Here is an 18,959-nt window from a genome sequence, read left to right on the forward strand (position 1 = left end):
TGAATTTCAAAATTAAATCGGGCAAAGAACAGAGACCACCTGGCCTGGCGAGGATTCAGCCGTTGGGCAGACTGGAGATAGGAGAGGTTCTTGTGATCGGTGTAAATAATAACTGGAAATCTTGATCCCTCCAGCAGATGCCTCCATTCCTCAAGTGCTAATTTAATGGCTAGTAGCTCTCGATCCCCGATGGAGTAGTTCCTCTCCGCCGGAGAGAAGGTCCTAGAAAAAAAAAACACAAGTAACAGCATGCCCGGAAGAATTTTTTTGTAGAAGGACCGCTCCAGCTCCTACTGAGGAGGCATCAACCTCCAATAGGAAGGGTTTAGATGGGTCAGGTCTGGAGAGCACGGGAGCCGAAGAAAAGGCAGACTTGAGCTGTTTAAAGGCGTCTTCCGCTTGAGGAGGCCAGGACTTAGGATTGGCATTCTTTTTGGTTAAAGCCACGATAGGAGCCACAATGGTAGAAAAATGTGGAATAAATTGTCTGTAATAATTGGCGAACCCCAAAAAACGTTGGATAGCACGGAGTCCGGAGGGGCGTGGCCAATCTAAGACGGCAGAGAGTTTGTCTGGATCCATTTGTAGTCCCTGGCCAGAGACCAAGTATCCTAGGAAAGGAAGAGATTGACATTCAAACAGACATTTCTCCATTTTGGCATAAAGTTGATTGTCACGAAGTCTCTGAAGAACCATGCGGACATGCTGGCGGTGTTCTTCTAGGTTGGCAGAAAAAATCAGGATATCGTCCAGATACACAACAACACAGGAATATAAGAGATCACGAAAAATTTCATTAACAAAGTCTTGGAAGACGGCAGGGGCGTTGCACAGGCCAAAGGGCATGACCAGATACTCAAAGTGTCCATCTCTAGTGTTAAATGCCGTTTTCCATTCATCCCCCTCTCTGATGCGGATGAGATTATAAGCACCTCTTAAGTCCAGTTTGGTAAAGATGTGGGCACCTTGGAGGCGATCAAAGAGTTCAGAGATGAGAGGTAGGGGGTAGCGGTTCTTTACCGTGATTTTATTAAGACCGCGGTAGTCAATGCAAGGACGTAGGGAGCCATCTTTTTTGGACACAAAGAAAAATCCGGCTCCGGCAGGAGAGGAGGATTTGCGGATAAAGCCCTTTTTTAAATTTTCCTGGATGTACTCAGACATAGCAAGAGTCTCTGGGGCAGAGAGAGGATAAATTCTGCCCCGGGGTGGAGTATTGCCGGGAGGAGGTCAATAGGACAGTCATAAGGCCTGTGAGGAGGTAGAGTCTCAGCTTGTTTTTTGCAAAAAACATCCGCAAAGTCCATATAGGCCTTAGGGAGACCGGTTACAGGGGGAACCACAGGGTCACGGCAAGGAGAACTGGGAACCGGTTTAAGGCAGTCCTTGAAACAAGAGGAACCCCAACTCTTGATCTCCCCAGTGGACCAATCCAGGGTTGGGGAATGGTGTTGAAGCCAGGGTAGTCCGAGGAGAATTTCGGAAGTGCAATTGGGGAGGACCAAAAACTCAATTTTCTCGTGATGAGGTCCGATGCACATTAGGAGGGGCTCCGTGCGGAAACGTATGGTACAGTCCAATCTTTCATTGTTAACACAATTGATGTAGAGGGGTCTGGCGAGACTGGTCACCGGGATGTTGAACCTGTTGATGAGAGAGGCCAAAATAAAATTTCCTGCAGATCTGGAATCCAAGAAGGCCATAGTAGAGAAGGAGAAGGTAGAGGCAGATATCCGCACAGGCACAGTAAGACGTGGAGAAGCAGAGTTGACATCAAGGACTGTCTCACCTTTGTGCGGAGTCAGCGTACGTCTTTCCAGGCGGGGAGGACGGATAGGACAATCCTTCAGGAAGTGTTCGGTACCGGCACAGTACAGGCAGAGATTCTCCATGCGGCGTCGTGTCCTCTCTTGAGGTGTCAGGCGAGACCGGTCGACCTGCATAGCCTCCACGGCGGGAGGCACAGGAACGGATTGCAGGGGACCAGAGGAGAGAGGAGCCGGGGAGAAAAAACGCCTCGTGCGAACAAAGTCCATATCCTGGCGGAGCTCCTGACGCCTTTCGGAAAAACGCATGTCAATGCGAGTGGCAAGATGAATGAGTTCATGTAGGTTAGCAGGGATTTCTCGTGCGGCCAGAACATCTTTAATGTTGCTGGATAGGCCTTTTTTAAAGGTCGCGCAGAGGGCCTCATTATTCCAGGATAGTTCAGAAGCAAGAGTACGGAATTGTACGGCGTACTCGCCAACGGAAGAATTACCCTGGACCAGGTTCAACAGGGCAGTCTCAGCAGAAGAGGCTCGGGCAGGTTCCTCAAAGACACTTCGAATTTCCGAGAAGAAGGAGTGTACAGAGGCAGTGACGGGGTCATTGCGGTCCCAGAGCGGTGTGGCCCATGACAGAGCTTTTCCAGACAGAAGGCTGACTACGAAAGCCACCTTAGACCTTTCAGTAGGAAACTGGTCCGACATCATCTCCAAGTGCAGGGAACATTGAGAAAGAAAGCCACGGCAAAATTTAGAGTCCCCATCAAATTTATCCGGCAAGGATAGTCGTAGGCCTGAAGCGGCCACTCGCTGCGGAGGAGGTGCAGGAGCTGGCGGAGGAGATGATTGCTGAAGCTGTGGTAGTAGCTGCTGTAGCATCACGGTCAGTTGAGACAGCTGGTGGCCTTGTTGCGCTATCTGTTGTGACTGCTGGGCGACCACCGTGGTGAGGTCGGCGACAACTGGCAGAGGGACTTCAGCGGGATCCATGGCCAGATCTACTGTCACGATGCCGGCTGGCAGGAGGTGGATCCTCTGTGCCAGAGAGGGATTGGCGTGGACCGTGCTAGTGGACCGGTTCTAAGTCACTACTGGTTTTCACCAGAGCCCGCCGCAAAGCGGGATGGTCTTGCTGCGGCGGTAGTGACCAGGTCGTATCCACTAGCAACGGCTCAACCTCTCTGACTGCTGAAGATAGGCGCGGTACAAGGGAGTAGACAGAAGCAAGGTCGGACGTAGCAGAAGGTCGGGGCAGGCAGCAAGGATCGTAGTCAGGGGCAACGGCAGGAGGTCTGGAACACAGGCTAGGAACACACAAGGAAACGCTTTCACTGGCACAATGGCAACAAGATCCGGCGAGGGAGTGCAGGGGAAGTGAGGTATACATAGGGAGTGCACAGGTGAACACACTAATTAGAACCACTTGCGCCAATCAGCGGCGCAGTGGCCCTTTAAATCGCAGAGACCCGGCGCGCGCGCGCCCTAGGGAGCGGGGCCGCGCGCGCCGGGACAGGACCGACGGAGAGCGAGTCAGGTACGGGAGCCGGGGTGCGCATCGCGAGCGGGCGCCACCCGCATCACGAATCGCATCCCGGCTGGAGGCGGTATCGCAGCGCACCGGGTCAGTGGATCTGACCGGAGCGCTGCAGTAGCGAGAGTGTAGCGAGCGCTCCGGGGAGGAGCGGGGACCCGGAGCGCTCGGCGTAACAGTGTTCAACCATGGCACCATTCAACATTTCCTTAGAGGTCATACGGTAAAGAGAAAAGGGATGAACTAGGCCCCCATTCTGGTGGTGATTGCAACCGATCTCACCCTTTGGGTATATGTAGAAAAAATTGCTGTGTTTTTTGACCCCTAGGCTGGATTCACACATAGTATTTGGATCAGTATTTTGGTTAGTATTGTAAATCAAATCCAGCAGTGAGTCCAAAAGACCAAAAACTTTTCATTAAAGTTTTTCTCTGTCGGTGATGTTCCTGGTGCACAGTCTATCACTACCAAGGCGGAACATCACAGTAGCTAGGGATTAGCTGATCATCGACCACAGGCAACCAGAAGGAAAACGCAGTCCAGATTGTTGTTTTATATGCCGACAGCCCAGGGCTAATGGTTCAAAAGAAAGTTCTAGTCTTTTTTTCAAAAGAACTTAAGGCTCTAAGTACCCCTTTAAGGCCAAATTAGGCCATGTCATTAAGAGGTCAAAGTGAAGTCCTCTAAATATCGCTTATGGGTACTAGAATTTCCCCCTACATCTGCCCATGCTATAAAACTACAACTTATGCTATACAGTGACCCCCCAACCTACGATGGCCCCGACATACGATCATTTCAACATACGATGGCCTCTCTCAGAGGCCATCGCATGTTGAAGGCAGCATCAACATACGATGCTTTTGTATGTCGGTCCCATCGCATAAATGGCTATCCGGCAGCACGGACTGCTTCAGCTGCCACCGGATATCCATTTACGATGCCCCGTGTGGTTCGCTGACGATCACTTACCTGTCCTCGGGGCTCCGGAGCGTCCTCTTCGGGATCCCCTGCATCGTCGGCGCTCTCCATCGTCGTCATCACGTCGCTGCGCACGCCATCCCGTCATCCAATAGGAGCGGCCTGCGTAGCGACGTGATGGCGACGACGGATAGCGAGGATGCCGGGGAAGCAGAGACCTTGCCGGAGCGTCAGGGACACCTCGGGGACGCAGCGACAGCGATGGAAGGCGACTTCCAGGGCAGCGGTGACGAGCAGTGATGGTCCGGAGCGTTGGGAACACGTGAGTATAACCTCCAATACCAATGGTCTTCAACCTGCGGACTTCCAGATGTTGCAAAAGTACAACTCCCAGCATGCCCGGACAGCCGTTGGCTGTCCGGGCATGCTGGGTGTTGTAGTTTTGAAACATCTGGAGGTCCGCAGGTTGTAGACCACTGTCCCATACTTTTCATTGCACGGATCCCTCAACATACGATGGTTTCAACAAACGATGGTCCATTTGGAACCGATTACCGTCATATGTTGAGGGACCACTGTACTTGAGAACACTGATATTTGGCTTAATGTATTTAATGGATTTTTTGTTTGTATTTTGTTCTATATATCATTGGGTTGTTTCTGATGACATCACTACTTCTTGTTTAATTAAGTCGCTCTTCTTTTCTCTCTTTTAGACTTGCATTGTAATACTCACAAAAGCCGGAGCCGCCGCTCTGCTGGCGAAGATGTTGGTAATGATGATAATAGTGATGATGGGGAGTGTGAGATGTATGATGATTCTCATGGTTATTCCTGTTCTAGGTGGCGAGTTCTAAGGCAATGACATCTAATCCTGCTTATGTTTTTATACATGTGTCCACTCCTTGTCAGAACTGTGCTTTGTGCTTCAGCCAATCAGTCTCCCTAAGGGTGCGTTCACACTGTGGAATCTCCGCTCGCGGAGATTCCGTCTGGTGGCCGCGCGCGAAAAATACTTTGGCGCTAGGGCCGCGTGGCACTGAGCCATCACCATTGACATCTATGCAGTGCACGTGGAATCCGCACTAAGAATGAACAAGTTCTTTCTTTGCGCGGAACAGTTTCAGCTGCGGAATTGTCCGCTGCTGAAATTCCACGGTCTCGCGGAGACCCATTCACACTAATGTTAAAGGGGTACTCCTGTGGAAAACTTCACAACTGGTGCCAGAAAGTTAAACATATTTGTAAATTACTTCTATTAAAAAATCTTCATCCTTTCAGTGCTTTTTAGGGGCTGTATACTACAGAGGAAATGCTTTTCTTTTTAGATTTCTCTGATGTCATGACCACGGTGCTCTCTGCTGACATCTCTGTCCATTTTAGGAACTGTCCAGAGCAGCATATGTTTGCTATGGGGATTTTCTCCTACTCTGGACAGTTCCCAAAATGGACAGCAGAGGTCAGCAGAGAGCACTGTGGTCATGACATCAGAGAAATCTAAAAAGAAAAGCATTTCTTCTGTAGTATACAGCCCCTAAAAAGCACTGGAAGGATTAAGATTTTTTTAATAGAAGTAATTTACAAATCTGTTTAACTTTCTGGCACCAGTTGATTTAAAAAAAAATCCACGGGAGTACCCCTTTAAGTTCGCACCACAGAATTCTGTGGAATTCCGCGGAAATTCTGTAGTGTGAATGTACCCTAGGGTACGGTCACACTACAGATTATGAATGGAATCTCCGCTCGCAGAATTTCCACGAGCGGAGATTCCATCGACAGCTATGCAGTGTTCGCGGACTTCCGTGCAAAGAATGAACATGTTCTTTCTTTACGCGGAACAGTTTGTCCGCCGCTGAAATTCAGCAGTGTGAGCGGGTCTCTCGGAAACCCATTCACACTGATGTTTATGTTCACAGCACGTAATTCCGTAGTGTGAACATACCCTAAAGCTTAGGGATCGTAATATGATCCCCTCTTCCCTGTCACCGCGTATAAGGAGAAACTGAACCTTCACCTCCCTCCTCCCCACCTTTTATGTTACCTACTGTTTTACACTTAATGGACTTTGGTGAGTGTGGAGGTACAATATCACAAAGGAATATCAAATTGATCAGTAGGTAAACTATGACATTTAAATTCTATTAGTAAGTCAGGCTAAAGCCTGCTCTAATCATTTCTTCTATGGGTCCTATAGTCCATGATACCTCATAGTTTAAGAAGACGGCACAATACCCAGGATTCGGTTGTGTTCACACCTGTGGGTCCTAGTAGTCTATTTCTGTGGTCAAAACGGATCCAATTCCTATTAATAGGCCTGTGAAATATTTTTGTGCCTACAGAATTGGCCCTCTTAGCTAATTTCTGTCAACATTTGTAAAAATATTTGGTGAAATAAAAAGATATCTCCCATTGCTACATACAGAAATATCTACAGAGGATGTCTTTTCCAGAACATTGTTCTCAGACTCATGGTCTTGGAAGACCGTATATATGTCAGAAAAACCTGATAAAGATGGGTGAGTAGCCCTATATTTCCTTCAGCCCTTCAACAAGGGCCAACCACGTGTTATGGTTCCATATACATGAGCTTTGGCCAATGGCATGTTTTCATATGGGTTTATAATGTTATCAATGTGTGTGTGTGGCTCAAGGGGTCCTTCCCACCGTGGAGAATTTGGGTTTATTTGGTCAATCCTATCTTATCTACCGGTAATTCTATTCGCCTGCCACAATCTCCCATTGAGAGCATCTTTATGACACAGTCTCAGTTTGCATCCAAAGTTCTGGGTAGTGTATTTAATTAGTTCTAAAATATTAAAATTTCCATTCACAGTATTTCAAGTAAACAAATACGGATGTTTTTGAAAGATTCACTTGCTACATGGCAATTTTTAGCAATAAGCCTATCTCCAAAAGGTAAGGAAATATCTACAAAAGTCAAATACAATAACGTAGATATGTGATATAAATGTTAAAGTGCGTCGAGAATGGTCTGTGATGGTTGATTGTGGCCAAAGTGATTTAATGCCCCAGTACCTGGTATCATGCTGCTTTCTGCCTCAGTCCCTCAACATGAGGTTTGATGGCTTTAACCCCCGCCCCCTCCCATAGACTTGCATAGCAGGGGCGGGGGTGACGTCACACAGGGGCGGAGTAGTGACGTAACGATACTCCGGCCCCGTGGTCGCCACCTGGCTGTTTGTGAGCTGGCACCGCGGTGGGACAGGGGATAAGATTTCTCAGGACCAGAGTACCCCTTTAATTTCAGTTTGGGATGAACTGGAGAAACTTCAAGTATTGTGTTGCAGAAGGTTTCTAATGGATATTAAAGGGGTTATCCAGGAAAAAACTTTTTTTTTATATATCAACTGTCTCCAGCAAGCTAAACAGATTTGTAAATTACTTCTATTTAAAAATATTAATCCTTTCAATATTTATCAGCTGCTGAAGTTGAGTTGTTCTTTTCTGTCTAAGTGCTCTCTAATAACACGTGTCTCGGGAACCACCCAGTTTAGAAGCAAATCCCCATAGCAAACCTCTTCTACTCTGTGCAGTTCCCGACAAGCAGAGATGTCAGCAGAGAGCACTGTTGCCAGACAGAAAACAACAACTCAACTTTAGCAGCTGATAATTATTGAAAGGATTAAGATTTTTTTTAAAGAAGTAATTTACAAATCTGTTTAACTTTCTGGAGCCAGTTGATATAAAAAAAAGTTTTTTCCTGGAATACCCCTTTAAGAAGCTCTGTGGTGTGGAGGCCATAGGGGAAGGGTACATGGCTGTTTTGGGTTAGTGTTGAGAAAGGACATGGCACAACTATTAAAATAAATCCTAGCAGTATACATCCATACTCTATGCAGCTTGCTGGCCCTACAGACATATTATGAAATTATTCAGCCAGAATTTTTAACCTAAAAACTGAGCAGATTTGCTATAAGGTCCTATGATTTCTACATGTGCCCTAAAAAGGGGTACTCCGCTGAAAAAACTATTTTTTTTTTTCAAATCAACTGGTGCCAGAAGGTAAAACAGATTTGTAAATTACTTCTATTTAAAAATATTAATCATTCCAGTACTTACAGAGGAAGTTCTTTTCTTTTTGAATTTCCTTTCTGTCTTACCACAGTGCTCCCTGCTGACACCTGTAATGTTTATTTATTTGTTTTTGTATTTTTCTGTTTAGGTGTGTATTCACACACTAGCATGTTCAGAGCAGTTTTTTATTCTCCCTGGAAAGGGAATGGTTAATGCTCTGAATGAATGAGAACTCGGGTGTGTCTAGATATCTCCAACTCAGTCTAGGTTCTGAGATGGTGATTGACATGCTGCTGGTTATTCAGTGCAATACACTTTGTCTGTTTGTGCAACAATGCTACTATGTCTGCTTGAGCATTTACCTTGCACTTATCTTGTTATTTTATCTGGGTTTTTACCCATGGTTATTTAGCATGCTCCTTAGATTTTAGTCTGTGTTTCATTAGTCGGTTTTTAGGATAAGTATGTCCTTTCTGCTAAGTAGCTGTTCACACTGTGTGTTTTCTTGTATCTGTTTTCTGAGTTTTTGTAACAAAACATCCCAGTTACCATTTCATGGGAACTCTGGGGAATTGAGATTTAGTACAAGATATCTCCGTGCTCCATGCTGGACTCTGGGAGATTGAGTTTTAGTATCAAGACATTTCTGTTTCTACTGGAGGTTTTCTGAGGGATTGAGTTTATTCCTGTTTGTTCCTGGAGTCTATTCTGACTTATCCCTTTCTGGTCTAGTGTTACCTGTGCTCTGTATGTTAAATCCTGTTTGTTCTTGGAGTCTATGCTGACTCAAACGTTTCCCAGTCTTTTGTTCTAGACCTAATCTGTTTCTGTCTCCAGTGTGAACAGTGTTCTATATTTATATCCTGTTTGGTTGTTCTGATCTTTGCCCTTTGTACTTGTATCTGTTTGTGAACAGTGTCCTATGTTCCTAATCAGTTTGCCTGTTTGTATTTGTATCCTGTCTGGTAGTCTTCCGTTTCTGTTTCTGGCTTGTGACCGACTATGTATATTATGTGTTTTTACGCCACTGCACTTTTTCGCAGGGAGGGACCGGCACCCAGTTGTCAATCCATCGGTTAGGATGGATGGGCAAGTAGGCAGGGAGAGTGTTTTTAAGGTCAGTTTAGGGCTCACTCTCCCTGTCTTCCCCAGTCGGTCTTGACAACACCTCTGTCCATGTCAGGAACTGTCCAGAGTAGGGGCAAATCCCCATAGCAAACCTCTCCTGCTCTAGACAGTTCCTGACATGGACAGAGGTGTCAACAGAGAGCACTGTGGTTAGACAGAAAACAACAACTCCACTTCCTCTGTAGTATCCAGCAGCTGAAAAGCACTGGAAGGATTACGATTTTTAAATAGAAGTAATTTACAAAACTGCTTCACTTTCTGGAGCCAGTTGATTAAAAAAAATTGATTTCCAGTGGAGTTCCCCTTTAACATGTTCTTTAGCAGGACCAAGGAGGACAAGCGTGTTAAGTCACTAGTTCACATTAGATATGTGTTGACCAAGTCTGCAAATCTCAGTCGGGCCATCTGACCAGTGGGGCTTCAAATCTTTCCCAAGACAGATGATTTCGAGGAAGGGAGATAATATCAAGCATGTTGAATTTCTTCTGCACTATTCTTTTTATCTCAGGGGGATAAGTGGTCACCAGAGGGGTCAAGCCTCTCTCCATTCTAAATACATGAACACTTGGCTGAATTGAGCATTTGTGTAAACGGGGGGGGGGGGGATCAGAAGAGAGGTAACCATGTAAAAGTGTTTGTCCGACAGCGATCTCAGGTCTTCAAGAACCTTTATTTCTTAGATCACAAGTTGTTCGATGAATGTATGGTCAATAATTACTGATTCTTTCCATGGAAAGGTATCTGTGTTGCTGAACCCTACGAGTACCGGGTTAGGCAAGACTTTTTTGTTGATCTGAAGCTCCCATATTCTGTGCCGAGAAATGAAGAAGTGGAGATCCAGGGGGTTGTATATAACTATCAAGATGTACCTGTAAAGGTAACTGAAAGAACAACATTGAAATAAAAATTAAAATGTTTAACTTAAATAATCTAAAATTGAATGTTCCAAATTTCAGGCTCGTTCATTTAGAGAAAGATAATGCATTGTGCACATGACAAAATTATTTAATTATAAACAACATTATCATTATTTAATTATTTTATTTAATTATAAAACACCTTCAAAAAGTATTCATCTATGGCTTTAATTACTGTAGTTTATTATGCTTTAATATATGCTTCAATGTCGCCTGTTTACTACTAATTACATCTACTTAATCATTCACCATCAGCACAGACAGAGATTATTTACTGTAAGAGCAGTGAGGATTCTCTTCCACATGATGTTGTGATGTCTGAATCAATAAACTATTTCAAGGGGGAAGGGTTTGTTTCTTGACAAATATAATATTAAAAGTTAGGGAAACTATTTTTATGGGGATAGGGCATTGATACAGGGATTTATTCTGATTATTCTGATGCCATATTGGAGTCAGCATAGAATTTTTACACCAGTATGGGGCAAATTACATCAGCCTCATTAGTTTTAGGCCTTCCCCTGGATTAACACAGTAGGGTTATAGGTTGAACTTAAAGGGGTGTTCCGGGGTTAACTATCCCGCCCATTAAGAATAATTATGCTAGCTTTACATTTACTTGCTATACCGCTCTGCCATGGATCGTCTTCTTTTTCTTCATTATATGGTCCCCCCAGGTCTAGTGTTTCCTTTCAGGTCCTGATGATGTTCATCTTACAATTCTTTGCAGCTCGATGCAGCAGCTGGTATACTGGGGCTTGGCCATTTCTTGTATTTCCTCACAAGCCAGCCCCCTGATGACGTTTGCGGTCCATCTGTACGTCCTGACGTGCCGCGATCCCTGCGCAGATTGCTGAGATCACGGGATGCCGGCACGTCAGGACATACAGATGGACCACAAACATCATCAGGGGGCTGGCTTGTGAGGAAATTCAAGAAATAGCCAAGCCCCCGATACCAGCTGCTGCATCGAGCCGCAAAGGATTGTGAGATGAACTTCATCAGGACCTGAAAAGAAACGCTAGACCTGGGGGGAACATATAATGAAGAAAAAGAGGACGATCCACGGCAGAGCGGTATAGCAAGTAAATGTAAAACTAGCATAATTATTCATAATGGGCAAGATAGTCAAGATAGTTAACCCCAGAATACCTTTTTAGGGTCTATTCACACGTACAGTATTCTGCGCAGATTTGATGCACAAGATTTTCTGCTGCAAATTTCAATATAAACTGAACACAGCTTGAAATCTGGCGCATCATATCTGCGCAGAATACTGTACGTGTGAATAGACCCTTAATGGACATTTGTCTTCTTTTAACCTTGACAACTATGTTACTATATAATTTAATAATGAAATGCAGGGAGCACCCAAGGGGGTAAATATTTTTTTATATGCCCATACCTTACCAGTTTGACTTAGGGCCAAATTTGGGAGTGGAGTATCCTCTAGGTTTTCACCCTTTTGCTACTAGAGGATAGCAGGTCGCTATCCCAAGAGTGGTCCAAGTATAACGGCTGACACCGGTGCCAGATACTGAGGAAACAGGCAGAGGTTAAGCCCTTGCAATAGGTCTGCAGCCCGGTGAATATAGTAAGAGATACAACACAGTCTGGAATGGGTTAAATAGGATTTCTCATCAGTGTTATCTGCAGAAATACAATGTTTTCATTTTAAATGCATTGGGTGAAAATTAAGTAAGAAGATGAAAATGACCTTGAATCCAGAATTGAGTTTTTGGTAATTACACAGCATTTCTGGCACCTATGTTATAAAGGGTAAGCAATGGAGACAGAGACCGGCATTGCCACATTAACTGAGAAACATGTGAGTGTTAGCAACAGCAGCATGAAAGCAGGACCACTCTGCGGCTTCCTCCGGTACTCTATCCTCTAGAGACCCGTCCACAACATGCACCAAAGAAGAAGAATAGATGGGGGAGCACTCACAGTTTAGAAGTCACTCACGTGGTATGACTTTTATTCTTTATTCTCGGTGCAAGTAAAATTCCATATCGCAGGACGCCAGGGTCTGTGGACAGGATAAGTGACTTGTCGCGTCCGAGACCCTGGCGTCCTGCGATATTCTTTATTTTCGGTGCAAGTAAAATTCCATACGTCATACCACATGAGTGACTTCTAAACTGTGAGTGCTCCCCCATTTATTCTTCTACTTTGGTGCATGTTTTAAAATGTACCTGTCGTCAAATTTTTTTAAAATATAATTTAGATAATACCATTATATCTATATTTGTAATATACATTGGTTAAAAATGTGTATATTTGTAATGCAGCTATTGCCTGTGTGTCTCTGTGAGAAGACCAAATACAGGAAGTGTGGGTGGACAAGCCGGGCTCTGTACACTGAGGACAAGCAGGGCTCTGCAGACTGAGGACAAGCAGGGCTCTGCAGACAGAGGACAAGCAGGGCTCTGTACACTGAGGACAAGCAGGGCTCTGTACACTGAGGACAAGTCGGGCTCTGTACACTGAGGACAAGCAGGGCTCTGTACACTGAGGACAAGCAGGGCTCTGTACACTGAGGACAAGCAGGGCTCTGTACACTGAGGACAAGCAGGGCTCTGTACACTGAGGACAAGCATGGCTCTGTACACTGAGGACAAGCAGGGCTCCGTACACTGAGGACAAGCAGGGCTCTGTACACTGAGGACAAGCTGGGCTCTGTACACTGAGGACAAGCAGGGCTCTGTACACTGAGGACAAGTAGGGTTCTGTGTAGTGAGGACAAGTAGGGCTCTGTGCACTGAGGACAAACAGGGCTGTGTACACTGAGGACAAGCAGGGCTTTGTACACTGAAGACAAGCAGGGCTCTGTAGACTGAGGACAAGCAGGGCTCTGTAGACTGAGGACAAGCAGGGCTCTGTACACTGAGGACAAGCAGGGCTCTGTGTAGTGAGGACAAGCAGGGCTCTGTGCATTGAGGACAAACAGGGCTGTGTACACTGAGGACAAGCAGGGCTCTGTACACTGAGGACAAGCAGGGCTCTGTACACTGAGGACAAGCAGAGCTCTTTACACTGAGGACAAGCGGGGCTCTGCACACTGAGGACAAGCGGGGCTCTGTACACTGAGGACAAGCAGGGCTCTGTACACTGAGGACAAGCAGGGTTCTGTGCAGTGAGGCTGCAGTGAGGACAAGCAGGGCTCTGTACACTGAGGACAAGCAGGGTTCTGTGCACTGATGACAAGCAGGGGTCTGTACACTGAGAACAAGCAGGGCTCTGTACACTGAGGACAAGCTGGGCTCTGTACACTGAGGACAAGCAGAGCTCTTTACACTGAGGACAAGCGGGGCTCTGCACACTGAGGACAAGCGGGGCTCTGTACACTGAGGACAAGCAGGGCTCTGTACACTGAGGACAAGCAGGGCTCTGTACACTGAGGCTGCAGTGAGGACAAGCAGGGCTCTGTACACTGAGGACAAGCAGGGCTCTGTACACTGAGGACAAGCATGGCTCTGTACACTGAGGACAAGCAGGGCTCCGTACACTGAGGACAAGCAGGGCTCTGTACACTGAAGACAAGCTGGGCTCTGTACACTGAGGACAAGCAGGGCTCTGTACACTGAGGACAAGTAGGGTTCTGTGTAGTGAGGACAAGTAGGGCTCTGTGCACTGAGGACAAACAGGGCTGTGTACACTGAGGACAAGCAGGGCTTTGTACACTGAAGACAAGCAGGGCTCTGTACACTGAGGACAAGCAGGGCTCTGTAGACTGAGGACAAGCAGGGCTCTGTACACTGAGGACAAGCAGGGCTCTGTGTAGTGAGGACAAGCAGGGCTCTGTGCATTGAGGACAAACAGGGCTGTGTACACTGAGGACAAGCAGGGCTCTGTACACTGAGGACAAGCAGGGCTCTGTACACTGAGGACAAGCAGAGCTCTTTACACTGAGGACAAGCGGGGCTCTGCACACTGAGGACAAGCGGGGCTCTGTACACTGAGGACAAGCAGGGCTCTGTACACTGAGGACAAGCAGGGTTCTGTGCAGTGAGGCTGCAGTGAGGACAAGCAGGGCTCTGTACACTGAGGACAAGCAGGGTTCTGTGCACTGATGACAAGCAGGGGTCTGTACACTGAGAACAAGCAGGGCTCTGTACACTGAGGACAAGGAGGGCTCTGTACACTGAGGACAAGCAGGGCTCTGTACACTGAGGACAAGCAGAGCTCTTTACACTGAGGACAAGCGGGGCTCTGCACACTGAGGACAAGCGGGGCTCTGTACACTGAGGACAAGCAGGGCTCTGTACACTGAGGACAAGCAGGGTTCTGTGCAGTGAGGCTGCAGTGAGGACAAGCAGGGCTCTGTACACTGAGGACAAGCAGGGTTCTGTGCACTGATGACAAGCAGGGGTCTGTACACTGAGAACAAGCATGGCCCTGTACACTGAGGACAAGCAGGGCTCTGTACACTGAGGACAAGCAGGGCTCTGTACACTGAGGACAAGTAGGGCTCTGTGTAGTGAGGACAAGCAGGGCTCTGTGCACTGAGGACAAATAGGGCTGTGTACACTGAGGACAAGCAGGGCTTTGTACACTGAGGACAAGCAGGGCTCTGCACACTGAGGACAAGAAGGGCTCTGTACACTGAGGACAAGCAGGGCTCTGTGCATTGAGGACAAACAGGGCTGTGTACACTGAGGACAAGCAGGGCTTTGTACACTGAGGACAAGCTGGGCTCTGTACACTGAGGACAAGCAGGGCTCTGTACACTGAGGACAAGCAGGGCTCTGTACACTGAGGACAAGCCGGGCTCTGTACACTGAGGACAAGCAGGGCTCTGTAAACTGAGGACAAGTAGGGCTCTGTGTAGTGAGGACAAGCAGGGCTCTGTGCACTGAGGACAAATAGGGCTGTGTACACTGAGGACAAGCAGGGCTTTGTACACTGAGGACATGAGGGCTCTGTGTAGTGAAGACAAGCAGGGCTCTGTGCACTGAGGACAAATAGGGCTGTGTACACTGAGGACAAGCAGGGCTTTGTACACTGAGGACAAGCAGGGCTCTGCACACTGAGGACAAGAAGGGCTCTGTACACTGAGGACAAGCAGGGCTCTGTGTAGTGAGGACAAGCAGGGCTCTGTGCATTGAGGACAAACAGGGCTGTGTACACTGAGGACAAGCAGGGCTTTGTACAATGAGGACAAGCTGGGCTATGTACACTGAGGACAAGCAGGGCTCTGTACACTGAGGACAAGCAGGGCCCTGTATGCTGAGGACAAGCAAGGCTCTGTACACTGAGGACAAGCAGGGCTCTGTGTAGTGAGGAAAAGCAGGGCTCTGTACACTGAGGACAAGCAGGTCTCTGTACACTGAGGACAAGCCGGGCTCTGTACACTGAGGACAAGCAGGGCTCTGTGTAGTGAGGAAAAGCAGGGCTCTGTACACTGAGGACAAGCAGGGCTTCGTACACTGAGGACAAGTAGGTCTCTGTACACTGAGGACAAGCAGTTTCAGTGCACTGAGGACAAGCAGGGCTCTGTACACTGAGGCTCTGTGACACACTCCTGGCTCACACAGCAGGATTGACAAGCCAGGAGTCTGCACAGAGCCCTGCTTGTCCTTCCCTAACTTCCTGTATTTAGACTACTCATAGAGACATAAAGGCAATAGCTGCAGGGACAGCAATTTTTACCCAATCAATTTTAATCAATGTGTATTAAGAATATACATATAATAGTATCATCTACTAGTGATGAGCAGCATATGCCATATTCGAATTCATGATATTTCACGCATATATATATATATGGACAAATATTCGTCCTATGTTTGCAAAATTCGCATATTCGCTATGTTAGTTCTTTTTTTTTTCATGCAAAAATTCGTAATGAAATTTGCATGGTGTGCATGTTCGATTATTAGTGTTGAGCGGCATAGGCCATATTCGAATTTGCGATATTTCACGAATATATGGGCGAATGTTCATTATATATTCACTACATTTGCATATTCTTAATATTCGCAGATGTGAAAATTTATTACATTCATAGCAAGTATACCAGTGTTACTTGATAGAAGCAGTAGAAGAAAGGGATCAATATTCGCGAATATTTGTATATGCGAATATTCGCCCGGCGGTCTCACACAGTAGTGATGATCACTGTGATGTGTACTGTGAAAAAAAAAAGTGAAAAATATGCGATATTCGCGAATAAGATTCGAATTGCGAATATTCGTGAGCAACACTATCGATTATATCTTTCACCTAATAGAAGGGAGGGATCAGTGTCCTCTGACTGGAAGTGCCGATATTCACGAATATCAGCACTATATTCTAAATATTCACGAAATCTCGAAGTGCCGATATTCGAGGTAAAAATTTGCATTTCGAATATTCGCCCTCAACACTATTATCTACATTATATCAAAAGTATTTGTTGAAGACAGGTACACTTTAAGGTGGAAATAGAACTCCATGGACAACAGTCTCTGGTATTGATGCTCCATATATGAATGATAAGCTGCAGTACACAGGCCTATGACAACAGTAAAGCTGTTTCCAGTCACGAATACAGACCTAAACCTGGATAGCCCCTGGATCCTCCCAGTTGATAATTTTCTTCTTTTTTTTGTGTTTTAGGTAAAGTTGTTTCTAATTTACAACAAAGATTTCTGCAGTCTGTCAACGCCGAATAAAGATTATTACCAGGATGTGACCATTGGACCGCAGTCTTCACATGTGGTGCCTTTCATCATTATACCACTTGTATTGGGTTCTTGCAGGGTAGAAGTGAAGGCAATTGGTTCTCCATTCAGAACAGACGGAATCCAGAAATTTGTGATAGTGACGGTAAATAAAATATGTTGTGCATCTCCCTATAGGATAGAAGATCAAAAAGTTTCCTGAATGCTGAGAAAACAGGAATCTCCTAATGAACTATTGTGTAGATGTAGTAAAATGGCAGGAAAAAAAAGAAAGAATTTGATCACTGGTTTGCTAAAAAAAAATCTTCTTGTCGGAATTACGGGGTTTGGCTCATGAAGATGACGGTCTCATAAGTGTTAAGCCTATCAGGCTGTGTTTGTGGGAGGGGCGTTGGATATATAAGCGCACACCGCCCCCTCCACAGATGCGTATGGACGTTTAGCGAAAATGCAGTTCCTATATACTGCTGTGTGCTGGTATCTAGTATTCCTGATCTGTGGGCAGTAAGTGCCGGTGTCCGGCGATGTGATTTTTTCATTCATTCTATGTAGGTTTGTGTATTTCTCCTGCCGTGTGCTTATGGTGGGGGCTTGGGGGAGGGGACTGCAGCGCTGCCGATGGGCAGCACGTATCTCCGATGTGGAGGTGTTTGGCGGGCGGTGCTGTTTAGCAGAAGGTGTTCAGCGCTCCATGCTCGTTTGCTGGACTTACCAGGTCATTGGCGCGTTTAGGTTTCCGTTGCGTGGTTTGCAGCATGGCCCGGTAGTTTATTCAGTTTGTTGTCCAACTGCGATGCAGGGATGCCATCACCAGGTGGCACTACGTGCGCTGTGTAGTATGGCAGGGCAAGATTGTTAGTTTGAATAAAAAATAAATACATTTAAAAAAAATTTAATAAGGGGGGGAGGGGTATGAATGGTAATATTAATTGTTATGTATAGGGGGACATTAGGTTTGCAGTCTTGGTTACGGCTCCTGTGCATTGGGTTTGTACTGGTCAGAATCGGGTGTTGTGTATATGTATAATAAAAAAGAAATACTAATTTAGATTTATATCTTAGCTAGCAGCCAAGACAGCCAAAAGTAATCACTGGCTGTTTTTTTTTAGGCTCATTGTAGCGCATTTTTCTGCTATCATAAGTGCATACCGCATACGTACATCTAAGTAGAGAACTATTTTGTACCTGTTAATCTGTCAATCTGGTGTTGTACTCAGATACTTTTTTAAATGCACTGTGAAAGGCCAGCCAAAAGGGCACACCTGCTGCTGTTCTAGACAAATACTGTTTTAAGAGTAGTGAAGCGTATTGTACTCCCCTCTTTTACGCATTAAGTATGTCAGGCAGAGAAGTGCCAGGACGTGCACAGAGGAGTGGCGGAGGCCTAAATCCTTCAGGCAGAGGTTGCAGTAGACTAGGGGGGACTGGCAGCAGGAGTTGCAGCTAGAGATCAGCAACCCATCTGCTGTCAATTGGTTAACACGGTCATCCACTTCATCACAAGTGACATCTGACATCCCCAGTTAACAGCCGGTGGGTTCCTCAGACACAACCCTCAGTTGGCAAGGCCCGGGAACAGTCCCTGTCCTCCCATTGCCTCTGTCCTATGCTTTTCCCTCTCCTAGAGAAGTATCTTATGCTTTGAGTTCAGCTCCACTATTCACTGAGGACGATCTAATAGAGGACAGTCAGCAGATACTGCCCAGCCAAGAAGTGGAGGAGACATGCGCTGCTTCCTCCGCTAGGCGGCCAAGTAGTGATGCGGAGAGTGATGTGGGAGGCGGTGTTGCAAGGGTTCAGGGTCCTGAAGCAGACACTGTTGGGGAACCTGAGGAGGACATCAGTGACGTGCAGACACAACTCGATGATGATGAAGCCGATCACAATTGGGAGCCGGGTGCAGAAGGAGTTTCATCATCATCAGGAGTTGAAGGTTGCCTGTGAGGCATCAGCGGTAGCATGGATGGGAGTCAGCGTGGTGGCAGAAGTGGAA

General features: G+C 46.3%; 1 protein-coding gene across 1 annotated transcript in view; it reads left to right on the forward strand.

Annotated features, from left to right (window-relative positions):
- LOC130367336 (complement C3-like) overlaps window positions 1–18,959 on the forward strand; it is a 163,079-nt gene that overhangs the window by 53,777 nt on the left and 90,343 nt on the right. Inside the window, exons 16-20 of the mRNA XM_056569745.1 lie at window positions 4,935–4,991; window positions 6,641–6,734; window positions 7,052–7,134; window positions 10,119–10,258; window positions 16,902–17,111. Of these exons, the coding sequence (XP_056425720.1) occupies window positions 4,935–4,991; window positions 6,641–6,734; window positions 7,052–7,134; window positions 10,119–10,258; window positions 16,902–17,111 (584 nt within the window). The remainder of the gene's footprint in view (window positions 1–4,934; window positions 4,992–6,640; window positions 6,735–7,051; window positions 7,135–10,118; window positions 10,259–16,901; window positions 17,112–18,959) is intronic.

The sequence above is a fragment of the Hyla sarda genome, chromosome 4 (assembly GCF_029499605.1).
Source record: "Hyla sarda isolate aHylSar1 chromosome 4, aHylSar1.hap1, whole genome shotgun sequence".
Lineage (NCBI taxonomy): Eukaryota > Metazoa > Chordata > Amphibia > Anura > Hylidae > Hyla > Hyla sarda.